This window comes from Prinia subflava, chromosome 12, assembly GCF_021018805.1.
Source record: "Prinia subflava isolate CZ2003 ecotype Zambia chromosome 12, Cam_Psub_1.2, whole genome shotgun sequence".
NCBI lineage: Eukaryota > Metazoa > Chordata > Aves > Passeriformes > Cisticolidae > Prinia > Prinia subflava.
In genome coordinates this window covers 21,845,436-21,859,977 of record NC_086258.1, presented here as the reverse complement: position 1 = coordinate 21,859,977, position 14,542 = coordinate 21,845,436, and the positions used below count along the sequence as shown (strand labels likewise).

Below are 14,542 nucleotides of genomic sequence, written 5' to 3'. Positions count from 1 at the left end.
CGCCTGACGGGCGTGGCGACCGTCCAATCAGAGCTGCGCTGCGGGGTGACGAGGGCCAATGGACGCCGAGGAGGCGGGGCGCGCCGCGGGGGCGGGCCGGCCCACAGCGTGCGGAGGTTGCTATGGCTGTGGCCGGAGAGCGGCCGCGGCGCTGGCCAATGGGAGCGGGCGAAGCCGCTGACGGACGGGGCTGCAAACCAATGGGCGCGCGGCGCGCGGCGGTGGGGGCGGGCGGTGCGGCGGGGGGCGGTGGGGCCGGCGCGGCGCTAAAGGAGCGCGGCGGGCGCGGGGCGGAGCGGGCGCGGCGGAGCCGGCGGGCGGCGGGCGGGCGGCGGCCGGCGCTGCACAGGTGAGGCGGCGCGGCCGGCGGCGAGACCGGGGTGCCGGGTGGGGGCTGCTCGTCGGGGGCCCGCCCGCGGCGGGGGTGTGGCGGGGGCGGCGGGCCCTGCACACAAAGACCCCCTTGTTGGGCCGCCCGGCCGCGCCGCCCTCCCCCCGCTGCCGGTGCCGGCCGTGAGAGGAGGGGGCCATTTGCGGCCATTTTCTGCCTTCCCCGCGGGCCCCGGGCCGGGGGCGCGGGGCTGCGGCCGCTCCGGGCGCCGCCGGGCCGAGCCGCGGCCGCCTCTTTGTCCTTCGGGCCCGGCGAGGGGCAGCGCGGCCGCGGCCCCGGGGCGCTGCTCGGGCCGCCCGCGCCCCGGGGGATGCCCCGCCGGCCCTGTCCGCCGTGCCCCCCGCCCCCTTTTGTTCAGAACTTGGGGGTTGGGGGTTTTTTGCCTTTATTCGTACGTCGTCTGTTGGGAGTGCTGGATTCCTGCATGATAAATGTGCTCATTTGTGTGTTTCATTTGAATGCCATTGTTAGCGGAGGAGCCCTGGGTAGGGTGAGCTGCAGCTTGCTTTGCTTCTGCAGAGGGTCTTTTGTGATGGGCTTTGTGGGATTGGAAGCCCGAGTGGAAGAATGACCATGAAAGTGCTTATGATCCCCGATGTTTAGGTTTATCCCCAGGAACTGCTCTAAAGTCAGTTATACCATTCGTGTATGACTGATGCATGCACTCGTAGATGAATGCATTCATTTCAGTCTTCACCCTTTAATTCTGCTCGGGAGCAGTAGTGGTTAATTTTGTCGTACGAGCTTTATTTGACCTTCAGGTTTCACTGCCTCTTGGCAGTGTGAGAGCGGAGTCCTGGCTGCCTTGGGCTGTGTCTCACCTGCCCAGGAAGCGCTCAGGACCTGACACCGAGGGACACTGGCACGCGAGGGTGGCACTGGCGTGCCGGGGCTCTGCTGGAGCTCAGGCTGGAGTCTAGCACAGTGGGGACAGTCACACTTCTCACTTGGGGTTCAAAGCTCGGTTTTTTAATCTGTGGGCTTCTCCAGCCAAATGTGGCATTCAATGACTAAACCTTCATTTTCTTGGCGGAGGAGTCCAACTATCGCTTAAGGTGTCCCCTTGACGATACCATCTTTGTTCATGGAAATTTTCTCTGAGAGGCTCTTCTAAAATACTTTAAATGTTGAGTCATCATATCTTGATTTGAATTAAACCATCTGTGCTAAGGGATCTGCTCCTTGCACCTCTGAAGGGTTCAGTGACTTCAGGCTTGCTTTACAGAAAAGTTGGACAATGTAACAAATCTCTCTGCCTTAGATGAAGACACAATTGTCCTGTTTAATTATATGCACTTCTCAGGAGGGTTGGGTTGCAAAACTTCCATCAGGGCGCGTGCCATGGTAGCAAAGGTGACAAATGCAGTTTGGGAACCTCCCTGGCTTTGTTCCCAAGTTGGCCTTTGGGTTACCAGCTGGAAAAGGATTCCACAGCCACTGTGAGGTTCTTCAGCAGGGAAGATGTTGTGTGCTACAAACCAAGACATTTGAAGTGCTGAGTATGAGGGGTCAGGCTTTACCTTGGTGCTCCATGGGCAGTTCCAGATGGATCTGCCAGCTCCAGGAATCCTGGCTGTGATGGCAGTGCCTATGGAAGGGGCAGGGGCCTCTCTTGGATTGAGGCAGACAGGTAAAATGGGTGTGCAGGGGCTCTTGTCAGTCAGTGGTTTTTCTTTCTGCTTCAAATTACCCATGAAGCTGTTGGAAAATCCAGCATCATTCCTTGCAGTGTTTTGAGCCTTGAGGTAAACTTGAGATCTGGAGACATTTTTTGGAATATGGCGATGTCAGCACTCAGGACTGAGAACAGGAGCAGGCTGTAGAAATGCAAAGCTTTTCAGGAAGAATATGAGCAAAGTTTAGCTGCCTTGATGGCTTGCAGAAACCCCAAGTGTCGCAAGTTCTTGTCTGTAGCTGAAAATCCACATTTTTAAAAGTAATCCTTGCTGCCTTCTGGTTTCTGCAGCAGAATCCACTGAGCAGATTTATGGGTTTATATCTATCTCTGTATTTTTGTTTTTCACAGTTCCATCACAGCTGAGTTTACTGCCGAGCTTGTGCTCTGTTTTTTCTTGTTCCTTATCTGAGCCCAGCACACAGGTGCCTGTTTTTCCTGCCTGCAGTTCTCGCTGTGATGCCTGTCCCCTGCTGTTGCACAGCTGAACCAGTCCCTGCTGGCTGTCCTGCACTGGGTTTGGGTGACACTTGACAGGTCACTGCACTTTTGTGTGGCACAGGTGTGTGAGCAGTTGTGCAGCAGCTTCTCTAGGCTGGGAGCAATGCCTGGTGCTGCTTCTCCCAGAGGAAATCCTGGTGATGGATGGTTTCATTGCTGTGGCACAGATCAGGGCGAGGCTGGTGTGTAACGTGGTCCCTGCTTTTCCCTCTCTGCTGACAGGGTGACTGGGAGCGGACACCTTCTCTTCCCGGGATGGCACAGAGGTCGGGGCAGGAGGATCCGGAGCGGTACCTCTTTGTGGACAGGGCTGTCATCTACAACCCTGCCACCCAGGCCGACTGGACTGCTAAAAAGCTGGTGTGGATCCCTTCGGAGCGCCATGGCTTCGAGGCAGCCAGCATCAAGGAGGAGAAAGGGGATGAGGTGTTGGTTGAACTGGCAGAGAATGGGAAGAAAGCGCTCGTCAATAAAGATGATGTTCAGAAGATGAATCCTCCCAAGTTCTCTAAAGTGGAAGACATGGCAGAATTAACCTGTCTAAATGAAGCCTCCGTATTGCATAATTTAAAGGATCGCTATTACTCTGGGCTCATCTATGTAAGTATTAATTATGGGGTCCATTCTAGGTGCTAATTCAGCTGACCGTACCTGATTCCCATCCCTACTGTTAGAGTAGGTCTTGTCTTTGATTTTGGCAGCCTAAATACTTTGTATCCCCAGCCGTTTGCATTAGTCCAAAGTATTTTTCCATGCTGTGTACAGGTCAAGAACTGTCATAAAACAAATAATACAATTCTGTGAGCATGTTTCATCCACAGAATGTGAAATGGCAGCTTGGGGGGCCCTGCTGGTGCTGCTCCTTGGAGCATTTGCCTCCTGCTGAACTGACCCAGTGAGCAGTGGCAAGTGGCTTCCTTGAGCTGAGGGAGGTGACAAACCCTCACTTTGCTGGATTGCTGTGATTAACTGCTCATGTGAATGAGCACATCTCTTGTTTTAACTTGCTGCATGCTAAAAATGGCAATAAGAGGCTCTGCTGGTATTTAAAAGATGAAGTTTGAAGAGTGCAAAATGTCTTTTTGGAACTGAATGTCAGCCTGGTGGCCAGGAAGGGATGTGTTCAACCGCTTAAAATAAACCAATAAGATAAAGCTTTTTTTTTTTTTCCAGTGGTTTTGAACCGCTAATTGAACATCTGGCTTATCACCATCTTGCTCTGGAGTTGGGAATCACAGTGCCCTTGGTGCTGTGTCTGCCCTGCTCCTCCCTTGGGCTCTGTCCCAGGTCTCTGACTGCAGTTGGGAGCAGCTCCTGCTCTCTTGGCAGACTGATTGCACAGCGTCTCGTTGGGTCAGGGAGTCAGGAACAGCTACAAGGAGACTTTCTGTCTCAAAAGACACTGGAACATCTGCTTAAATGCTTGGTTCACTTTGTACACACCTAATGCTTAAATCCATTTTATTTACTCCTGACAGTTGGCTCGTTTACCCCTCCATCTGGGTACATTTTTAACTTGAGCCTTGATAATATTTGGACTTGCTAAAAATTATATACAATTACAAGATGGTTTTTTGTATTTGTGTGTCTGTCAGCTTCCTCTTCCAAGGCCTTACACCAAGGTGCTCACAGCAGAGCTGGGTGAAAAATACTTCTGGAATGATTCCTGCATAAGGAAACTAATTGGGTAATTAATGGAGACTGGACTGAAAACTAAAAGTAAACAGGTTGATAGGTCAAAAGTTTTCAGTCTGTGTATCAATCCTAATTATGGCTGTTAGGAAATTCATTACAACTATTATAGCCCTATTTCATTACGAAGGTTCAAAACCTGCAGGCTTTAAATGTCACAGCAAGCTCTAGTGCAGGGCCTGCAGGCAGCAAACACAGCCACAGGTGTTTGTGGGGATGGTGTCAGAATCTGTCACTCGTGTGCACACAGGGTACAGCACTGTGTCACTCTCCCTTTGTGAGAGGCTGACTGCTCATGGACACGGAGTTTGGGAGATCCTGCTGGTGCCTGACCTTTGTTCTCTCCCCAAAAGGATTCATTCCTTCTCTGTTGAGGCAGACTGGAACTTGTTCCTTGGCTGTGTGATGCTGCTGCCACACAGGGGGATCAGTGCATGTGGCTTTTGTGACAGAACTCCCCAGCTGGGAGAACTTGGTTGGGGTTAAGAAGCTCCAGGATTTGTTGGGTTTTGCTGGAGGTCTGAGTTACAGGGACATTGCTGGAGGATGCTGCTTTTCCAAAGAGCAGTGGTTCAGTGCAGCTGTAAGAATTGGCTTCTGGGCTGAAATTAGACCTGGCTCACTTTGTGAAGGTGTGGAGAAGAGCAGTGGTGAGATGTGAATGCTGCAGAGATTCACAGGCCAGAGAGACACTGCAAGAACTCGAGCTGGTGGTGTTTTAGTGTTGGGGCCTCTGCTGGGCGTCCCTGAACTTCATGAATGTGACAGTGCTGCTGCTGCTAGCACAGCCCAGAGGCACTGCCCACAATTCCTGTTTGCCTGGTGTAAGGAAAGGAGCCAAAGTGAACTGAGCTGAAGTGAGTTCTGGTGGTTTGGTCATACTGGCAGGAGCTGGTTAAAGGTCTGTTTTGATTTCCAAATAGTACTCCCATAATAACCAAATGAAAATTGTCTATTTTGCTGTTGGCCTCAAGCAGCTGAGGTGCAGGTGGTGAATCTGCTTTTCCTGGAATTACCCAACAGGCGGGAAGGAGTGTCACCTTTCTAGGAAGTGGAAGATGTAGGAATGTCAACTGAGGTAGACACATGTTTCCTTTCAATCCCTAGAAAGGAAACAAGCGAGTTGAGGGATTTGGCCAGTGGGCCCAGTCATCTGTCTGTGATCTCCATGTCCAGATGACGCTGCTGCAGGAACAGGGAGGATGACTAAAGCCCAAAGTGACCTGGGCAGTGATGCTCACTTCCAAGAGTTTCATATAACATCCAAGTAGGGATGGCCAGCAGTTTCTGGAACTTACAGCATCTCTAATGCCTGCCAAGTGACATGATCTCAGGCTCTGAGCATCACTGCTGAGCTGTGGGAGAGGAACACAAGTGGAAAACAGGGAGGATCAGGCATTATGTCTGCTTGGTCCTGTCTTTCTGGGGCCTGGGCATGGCAGCACAGAACATGAAAAGGAGCAGGGCTTGTACAAGAACTGCTGGGAAGGGTGGTCAGTGTAAATTGTGGTGATCCCAGTTTTGCTTTGGAGATGAAATAACACCAATTTTTTGCTCCGCTTTCAATATCATCTATTCCATTGATTGCCACAAGGTTTATTTGGAGTGTAAGTACTGGTTCTGTGATGGTGCAACCAACCTACAGCAGGTAGTTTAGTTGTTTTTTCATTGCTTCTGCCTTTGCCTGGAATTTTCACTCTCCCTTGTGTTTTGTAGCTGAACTTGCCCAAATCCTGTACTTTTCTAGGGATATCAATGTTTCTTACCTATCGATTGAGTCACTGATGCTCTAAATTGATCCTTCCTATCCTGCTGGAGTGGGTTTTGGTTCCTGTAAATGCTTGTGAGCATTGTTTCTCCAGCTCCAAAACTGAACTGTTGTGGCTGCCCTGCTTTGGAGTGGCCAGCTTTAATCCCGGCTTCTGGCTGCATTAGTGACATCCTTCAGCTGCAGATCAGGAGCTGGAGGTGGTTCACTGGGAGGGCACCCAGGAGGAATACCCACAGGCTTAGAAGGTCCTTTGAAAATTTGGAATAAACATGATTTTGCTCAGACTGGTTTTATGGTGGTTCTTGAATATCCTTATCCTGTGAACTGAATTCCAGGTGACTTTCTGGGGGTGTTGGTTTAAGAAAGGAGTAGTTCTAGTCAGATGTTTTGGGTCACTGAGGTCTGGACCCTGGGTGAAAAAACATCTTTATTCTTATAAGACTTGCACGTAAAACGGCACTGTGCAGGCTTCTAGATATCAGCCACAGAGTTTGGTTTGTGCTCCAGTTGTGTTTATAGAATATGGGGAGAAGAACTCTTTGAATCAGACAATGAAATGGAGAAATGAAATCTGCTGCCAGGAGTGGATGGTGAGAGTCCCTCAGCCCTGCATGCAGCTTTTTCAACACCACACTTAATTGTTTGTCACAAGCTGTGATAGACAAGAATACTGCTCCAGCAATTTTCCTTTCATCAAGTTTGGGGTTTTCCATGAACCACCTTCCAAACTTGTCAAGTTAGTCCTTTTTTTTCACTTTAAGAGCAAGATGACTATTTTCCTTTTGAACTCAATACAAATTTCAAGACAAACTATGCCACTTTTAGAGCTGCAAAACGCAAAGTGGTTCCTAAGTTGTAAGTTTTGTAGTATTTTGAATTTGAAAGTCATAAAACTTGAGTGGATTGGGTTGGGAGGGATCTTAAAGCTCATCTTGTTCCAGCCCCTGCCATGGAAGGGACACCTTCCGCCAGACTGGGTGTCTCAGAGGCCCCATCCAGCCAGACTATTAAAAAAAGTATGAGAAGCACTTCTGTTGATGAAAATGCAGGTTATTGCATGAATCAGGAATGTAAATACCTCATTCCTACTTCCGTGGAAAGCAGCTTGTTCTTGATATTGCAAACTCTGGCTGGAATTTGAATGAATAAACTACTAACTGTTAATGCTTCTAAGTCAGGGCTAGGTGACACTTTACCCAGCAATTTAAAGCTCTTTTGGTGGCAACAAAGGCTCTTCAGTCCTGCTTTTAAAGTGTATTTTAAATTTAAAAACATCACCTTATGTACCTCTTATGGACAGAAATATTCTACCAAGAGCAGTGGGTCTCTCATGGCTGTACAAGTTTGCGAGAAGGTTCTGATTTTCCAGGGAATCCAACACCTGAGCTGCAGATGGCTGTGTTTTAATGGTCTGACTGGTGAGTGCAGGTGAACATCTGAACAGTTCTGGGATAAATGGCACGTTTCCCACTCAGCGGGTCTGTAAGCTTTTGAGTCTGAGTGCTCTGGCAGGACCAGAAATCAGTGTTATGCAGTCAGAAGTTCCCACTCCTGTGCTCACTGCAGTAGGATGGGATGAAGAAATTGCTCACTCAAACATAGGGTGTAATTAAGCTGCTGTAAAACCCAAGGTATTCCCAATTCAATGGGCTGTATAGTAATTTATTTTAAAAAACATTGCTGTTGTTGCATCTGTTGTAGGCCCAGCTTTCCTGGAGGAAGGCCCTTGGCCACAGGTGGTTGTGTGGCTTTCTGATACCCCCATAAATCATTGCAGCTACTCCTTAACTGCTTCCTGACCTCATTCAGTCAGAAGGATTCAAATAAACAGAATTTCTAAAAGGCTTGACTCTGTGCCAGTATCCAGATGGCCTCTTGTGGCTGCTGGGCGATGCTGGGGAGCCCCTGGGCCACGTTTGGGGGCTCAGGTAGGAAATGGCAGGTGAGGACAGGTACCCAGGGATGTGTGCTGTGGGGAAGGTCAGGTTAGAGCTGATAAGTTTTGCTGTTCCTTGAGGAAGGAAAACAAGCTGGTGAAGCTTGAGGAAAGGTTTGGATTCAGCTTCAGTGTCCCCCAAACTCCAGTGAACTGTGCGTTATCTTCCCTGCCCACTCCCCCATGTTTTTATTTTAGCCAAGACTTTTGAAAAAGTGTTGGAAGCTGTTTATGTGAGGCTTAGAGTTCCTGGAAGCCTCCTGCTGGTTCTGCTCTGGCACAGGGCTGCTGGGTTTTCTTTCCACCAGTGAAGTAGAAAACGTGCTTGCTATTGTGCAAGTAAAATACTACAGCAGGTATTTGTTGATAATTGCAAGTGTTACCTCTGTGATGGGTCTTCAGCCCTGTTATTTCATTTTTGAATGTACTTTCCATTTTACTGGAGTAGAAAAGGGAAAGAATGAGAGCTATGCTATAGTCCGTAGTTCCAGAGCCTGCTGTGGGTGGCAGCTCTTACAGCCCTGCACTGGAGGAGCTGTCTTTAAGCTGTTCCTTCTGTTAAGCCTCCTGTGAGGCCTGAGTGTAACCTAGAACAATCTGTGGTATTATATAAGCATCTGTGTTCTAATTGCTTTAATTTTCCTGCTGGTCCAGTTGGGAATGTTTCCTGTTACTGAGTGTCAAACATTGGTATTAAAAGAAACCTGCAAGAAGTGGAGTTTGTTACTTAATTCTGTCTTTTTCCTACCACAAGCCAGTCACTGGATCTAATACCCAGCATGTGGCAGCAGAAATGCTGGGGTTCACATTGGTGGAACTGCTTTGACACAATAACTTTTTTTTTATATTGACTCTGATTTTTGGAAGATTCATAAATGTTATCAAATTGAGGGAACCCTGTGCAGGGTGAGAAATGTCTGGGAGACTTTAAGGAAGTGAATTAGGCAAGCAGAGGTATGAAAAAGTGCTCGTTCTTGTCAAACTCTGTGTTTCTATAAAAAAGGGTGGATTAAGAGTGTAAAAAGGAGCAGCAGTTTGCATTGTTTGCACCTGTCCAAGTGCTCAGGTGAGTGCACTGTGCTGCAGGACAGCCCTCCAGCCCCGTGCCTGTGTCAGAACTGCTGTGAAGCTGTCTGTGGAGCAGTCAGGCTCTGACATGCAGCTCTCCAGGAGCCTTGTGGAAGGATATTAATACTCCTCTGGCCCTGGTGCAAGCTCAGCTCATGTTTTGCTGTGAGCAGTTGCTGTGGCTGAGGCAGTTCAGAGCCCAGGCTGTGACCCTGAGTGTGCCTGAGAGGAGGAGCTGGCAGGGCAGGGCACGGCCTGCACTGCTGGGCTCAGGGGGGGTTTCTCTCCAAACACATCACCTGAAGGCTGTGAATGTGGAAATTCAGCACTGCTGAGCCCCTGCTCAGCTCCAGCTGTGGAGAACCTTCGCAGACAAATCATCTATAGCGTGGGCTGAGCTTTTCCATCCATAGCTGGTGTATGTGTTGTGCTCCTTCCCTTTCTCATTCTCCTCCTGAGCTCCCTGAGTAAATCTGTGGCTGTGATCCCCCAGCCTCTCTGACCTGAGCTTCCCAGGCTGGTCCTTACCCTGACTGAACACCCTTTGATTCCAGTGCTGTCCCCACCCCAGGGCACAGCCTCACCTTCATCCCCTTTGAGGCTGAAGAGCTGCCTGCCCTTCTTTAAGGCTTGAATTGGATAATTTCAAGGAGAAAAGGTGCTCTGTGAGAAAACCATGTCCAGCTCAGGAAACTCAGTAGGGCTCAGAGTGTGAAAGGTGAGTCTGTAACCTCAGGAAGTGAAACAGGCAAAGAAAATGCTCTGTTGAGGCAATTTTTCAATTGGTGAGTGTGCTCCACTCTTGTTAGCTATGGGATACTGCTTAAAATATGTATTGCTTGCTGGGCTGGGAATGGCTGGTTTGTGTTTCAGGTAATAATGAGAGCTGTCTAGATGCTTACTTCAGCTTAATTATTTATACAGCAATAGAGGGAATCTGTCACTTTTTATATTTGAAGAATTGGAGATAAACGTTGAGCCTGTGTTCTGGGGTGATGCAAACTGATTGGTACAAATGCCCAAACTGAACCTGCATCGTGCTAGTGTGCTCTCAAGTGGTGCTTTAAAGAGGCCTTTCGATGGCATGGCACAAGAGACCAACCCAGCAGCCACAACAGCTTGTTCCTGGCTACAGGAACTGTTAATCCAAGGGATAGCACCAGGCTTTTTACGCTGAACTCCTCCACATGTGTGTCTGCACAGGGAAGGGGTGATGAGGTTTTAAGGGAAGACAGGCCATGAAAGCCACACTCCAGATGAAGCGCCTGAACTCCCAGGTGTGTTCCCTAGGAATAACTCACCCTGGTTGCCAGTTATTCACTCACACCCACTTCCCTCCCAGCATGTAGGGATGGAATGGAGTTTGGAACAGGCCAGTGCCAGGATCCTGAACCCTGCAGGTTGGGACAGCTTACCAGAACCCAAATTACTGCTTGATAAACTACTGGATACAGGCTGGAAGCATCTGGAAAGCTTCAAGCTGTGCATTTAGTGTCTTGAAGGGGAGCTTGTATAACCAACCTCTCTGTCAGAGCTCTCCTTTACTGTTTGTGTCTGGAGCCCTGCCTGGAGAGTGCATTCCAGGGTGTCCTGTGGCTGTGGGTTGATGCTGGCTGTTCCTGGGTGAAGCAGGAATTCCAACAGCTGAATCCATCAGCTCAAGGTGAATCAGCATCTTTGCTTGCCTTTCAATTCTTAATGTACACCTCTGTCAGCTGAAAAATGAATGAAGGCTGGTTCTCCATCCAGACTGGGCGGTGACTGGAGCTTACCAGGCCTGATCCCAGCTCTTATTCCCATCTGACAATTCCATCAGACTCCATTTACTGCAGGTTAGAGTTCATTAAATGGGGTGTCCATTTGTTAGGCAGATGTGTATGTATTCCTGATAATTCCTCCTGTGGCTGCTCACCAAGAAGCTTTCTTGAAGGGTTTTAAACAGTCTCTACTTCTCATGTGTTTGGTTTCCATGCACAAAACCCTTTCCTGCTTTTTTAGGCACAGTGATACACTGTGAGACTTGCAGTTATAAAACAGCTGTGAAAGATTTTGGTACCATTTGCCTTCCTCCCAATTAAATTTGGCTCATTAAAAGCATCCTTTCTGCATTTCTCTGCCTGACAAGCCATGAGGACAGCCCACCAATATGTTCATCTATTGCTTTCTGCAATAGATGACAGTCAGGAAATTGGGAAAATTCAGTCCCATCTTCCTATGAGTAAAATAAGGCTGTACAGGGTGGTGGTGGTTTGGAAAAGATCTCATTTTGAAATTCTGCAGGGAAGCAGCAGGAGAGTGAACTGGGTTACATATTCAGGAAATCAAGGTGCTGGAGTTCAAGGTGCTGCATGCAAAGAGCTGTCATGCACAGAGTGGATGGTCTGGGAAAAAGCCTCTCCTTACATTTAGTTTAAAATAAATAAACCCCAGCACTGGCAAAATGGAGAATTTTGTGCTTCATAACTTCTTATTTGGCCCTGTTTAATAAAGAGCTTTGTCAATTAACCCTTTTCAATTGCCCAGGATATTTGTTGGCCTTCTCTGGATTGGTTATGTTGGGCTTTGCTTATTCTGGTCCTTGCAGGTTCACAGCTTCATCCAACTACTGCTTCAGGAGATAGCCTGGAAAGGCTTCCAGGTTAGGTATTATCAATAGAGGTCTGGAAAATTGTTAATTTTGTTTTTCTACTTTATTAATTCTTTATGTAGCTAAAATAGTAACATTTACTCCATGTCTGTGCTGGGGAAATAAGCTAAAGATGCCAAAGCAACTGGGGGGAGGAGAGAAGGATAATCTTCAAAGAACTGTTTTATGCCAGCACTTAAGATTTTTTTTTTTAATTATTTACCAGATCAATTTATTTATGTCTGGGGAAGGTCAGTGATTCTGGGGAAAAAACAACAACTTTCCTTTGGGAAAGTAAAATGCCGAAACAAAGTTCTGAGTGAACTTGTGGGGAAATCAAGGTGCTGCTGTTGAAAGAGGGTCACCAATGTAAGGGGGTTTTGCAGTAATTCCCTTACAGCTTAACCAGCCTCTGGTTTGGGAATTCTGTCCTTGCTCAGGTGAGGAACAGCAGCCCAGGGAGGGAAATTGCAAATCTCTGAAGCTGAGTGGGTGAAAAGCAGAGCAGGGCTCAGAGTGCTGCTGGGTGAGCGCCCAGAGCCCTGGGAGGGCAGAGCCCTGCTGGCCTCAGCATGTTTGGTGCCATGGCTGGCACTGTCAGAGCTGTGCTGGGACAGGTCTGGGTGGACTCTGGCTCTGGGAATTCCTCTCCCAGGCCCAGCTCTCCCCTGCACTCAGCAATAACCAGCTCCTTCCTGAGCTGGGGCTGCCCTGGAGGAGCACAGGGGAGGTGCTGCTCTGTGGTTCTGAGCTGTGATCCTGAAGTGGGCTTGGCAAACATGTTCTTTCTTCTGGTTACCTCATTTGAGGCCTCGACTGGAAGCCAGGCTTGTGGCAGTTCTCAGAGCCTCCATGTCACTAGTGGTAGTGACAGAGGGATGTGGGTGACCTCAGCTGAGCACAGGGAAGGTGGCTGGGAATGGGTGCCCAGTGTTCAGCAGTTAATTGGCTCCTTGGATGGTTGCACCAAGATGTCAAAAAAAAAATAACTGTCCTGCCTTCCCTCCTTTCCAGTCTCACCAGTGAGCATGAATGAGTTTGGGCAGGGAACAGCTTCTGTTCCCAACCAATTCTGTTTGACATTGGTCTGCAGGAGCACCCAGGTCAGTCAGCAAGGGCAGGAGCACAAATGCTGGCAAGAGGGACAGTGGTAGGAGAGGAGGCTGGGGATGAACTGCCCACTTGCCAACAACCCCGTGTTATGTTGAGTTAATGACTGATAAGTTGTTCTTTATGCTTGGGTCAGTTGCCCTGATAAGATCTGTTTCCTTTCTTTTGAGAAATAAATACCTTGTTTAGGTGGTAAGGCCCTGCAGTTATCATCCAGCAGATCTGACCAAAGCAGAGGGAGCGTTTTCCTGCAAGGACATAAGATGTCCCTATGTCAGGATATCTGGCTTAAAACCAAGTTCTTTTTCTTTGCTGATGGTGCTCCTGGACTCAGTTCAGAGAACACCACCTGCCTGTCTTTCCAGAAGCTGGTGGAGGTGTAGAAAGGACAGGGGGCACTTTTTCCTCCTTTAAAAATAAAGCCTTTTATACTTACAAAAGAAAAAAGAAAAAAAAGGCGGATTGGGACTATCAGCTACTGTGTTCATACCAATGTAGCAGATTTAAAATACTTTTTAAAATGGAAAAAAGTTATATCCAGAGTGACCTGCTCAGTACTCTGAGCTTTCAACATCTGTTAATGTTTTCTGCTTATTCTCACCATTCTTTTTCTCCTCTCAGCCTGCAAAGGTAAGAAAGGTGATTTTCCTGACATTCAGAAGCATACTTCCTATTTCTGCCAAACCTGGTCTCTCTTGCTCACTTCCTGAGCTGGTAATGATGGGAATTTCAGCAGTGACCAAAAGGAACACACAGTCCAAGCACGTGAGGAGATAACAGTGAATGGAGAGATTCTGCTTTCTTAAAAGCAGTCAGTTGTGGTTGCTGCTGAAAGGGCTGGAGCCAACCAGATTCCTTGAATAGGGAACACCCCAGGAGAGCTGTGGTGTGTGCAGGGAGCAGTGGCTGAGCTCAGCCTCTGATCCTGAGCCAGGCCAGGCTCATCTGGCCCTCCCTCATAGCTGAGTGTCCGTGGCTGCCTGTGCTCCTTCTTCTGCCAGGGATGTTCCTGTCATAAATTCCTTAGGAATAACTGCTGGGAGCAGGGCTGGGACTCACTGGAGGAGTCTGTGGTGCTTGGATCCCAGGGAAATGCAGCCCCATGGGCATTGCTTCAATGTGGGCTCAGTCCTGTGACACTTGAGGTATTTTGGCTGAACAGAAATGTCTCAGTGAAATCAGCAATTTGTGCTGGTTCCTTGATATTCTCGTAGTCCACTTCTGTGGAGTGTCAGGTCTGAAAGGAGAGTGTGAAACATCTGCAGGGCTGGGTGCCAGGCTGTCCCTCAGCTGGGCTGGGACAGGGCAGGGAATGACCCCTCTGCGGGATTGAAAAGGGCGGATGAGCAGGAGAGATGGGCAATATAGACAATAAAAAGATAGCAGAAATAATGGTGGTTGGAAATAGGCTCTTCCCTCATCTAGATTATTTACTAGAGCAATGGGTACTATCAGTGCCTTCAAAATGAAAATAACTTGGAGTGCACATTTTACTGAAGGAGTTGAACATCAAAAGGTGCCCATAAAGCTGGAACTTGGCAAACGGAAGAGAGATTTAAATGTCTGTGGGAAAGAGATCACATACTCCTCTTCAAATTTACCTACGCTTATTATCTTTAAATTACTTTTTATGCAGGTAATTAAAGAGCCTTTTAAGAGAACTAGAAACCAATAATTTGAATATAGCAAGTAACCTGAGTTGCTCTACAAAAAGCACCTCAATTTTGTTTACAGATAAATATTATAGAACCTGTGAAAAGGCTGTCTGTTCT

General features: G+C 48.3%; 1 protein-coding gene across 1 annotated transcript in view; it reads left to right on the top strand.

The window, feature by feature from the left end:
- Positions 1 to 248: 248 nt before the first annotated feature.
- Positions 249 to 14,542, top strand: part of MYH10 (myosin heavy chain 10) — an 87,939-nt gene continuing 73,645 nt past the window's right edge. The window contains exons 1-2 of the mRNA XM_063409355.1: positions 249 to 349; positions 2,790 to 3,167. Coding sequence (XP_063265425.1) covers positions 2,823 to 3,167 — 345 coding nt within the window. The 5' untranslated portion in view covers positions 249 to 349; positions 2,790 to 2,822. The remainder of the gene's footprint in view (positions 350 to 2,789; positions 3,168 to 14,542) is intronic.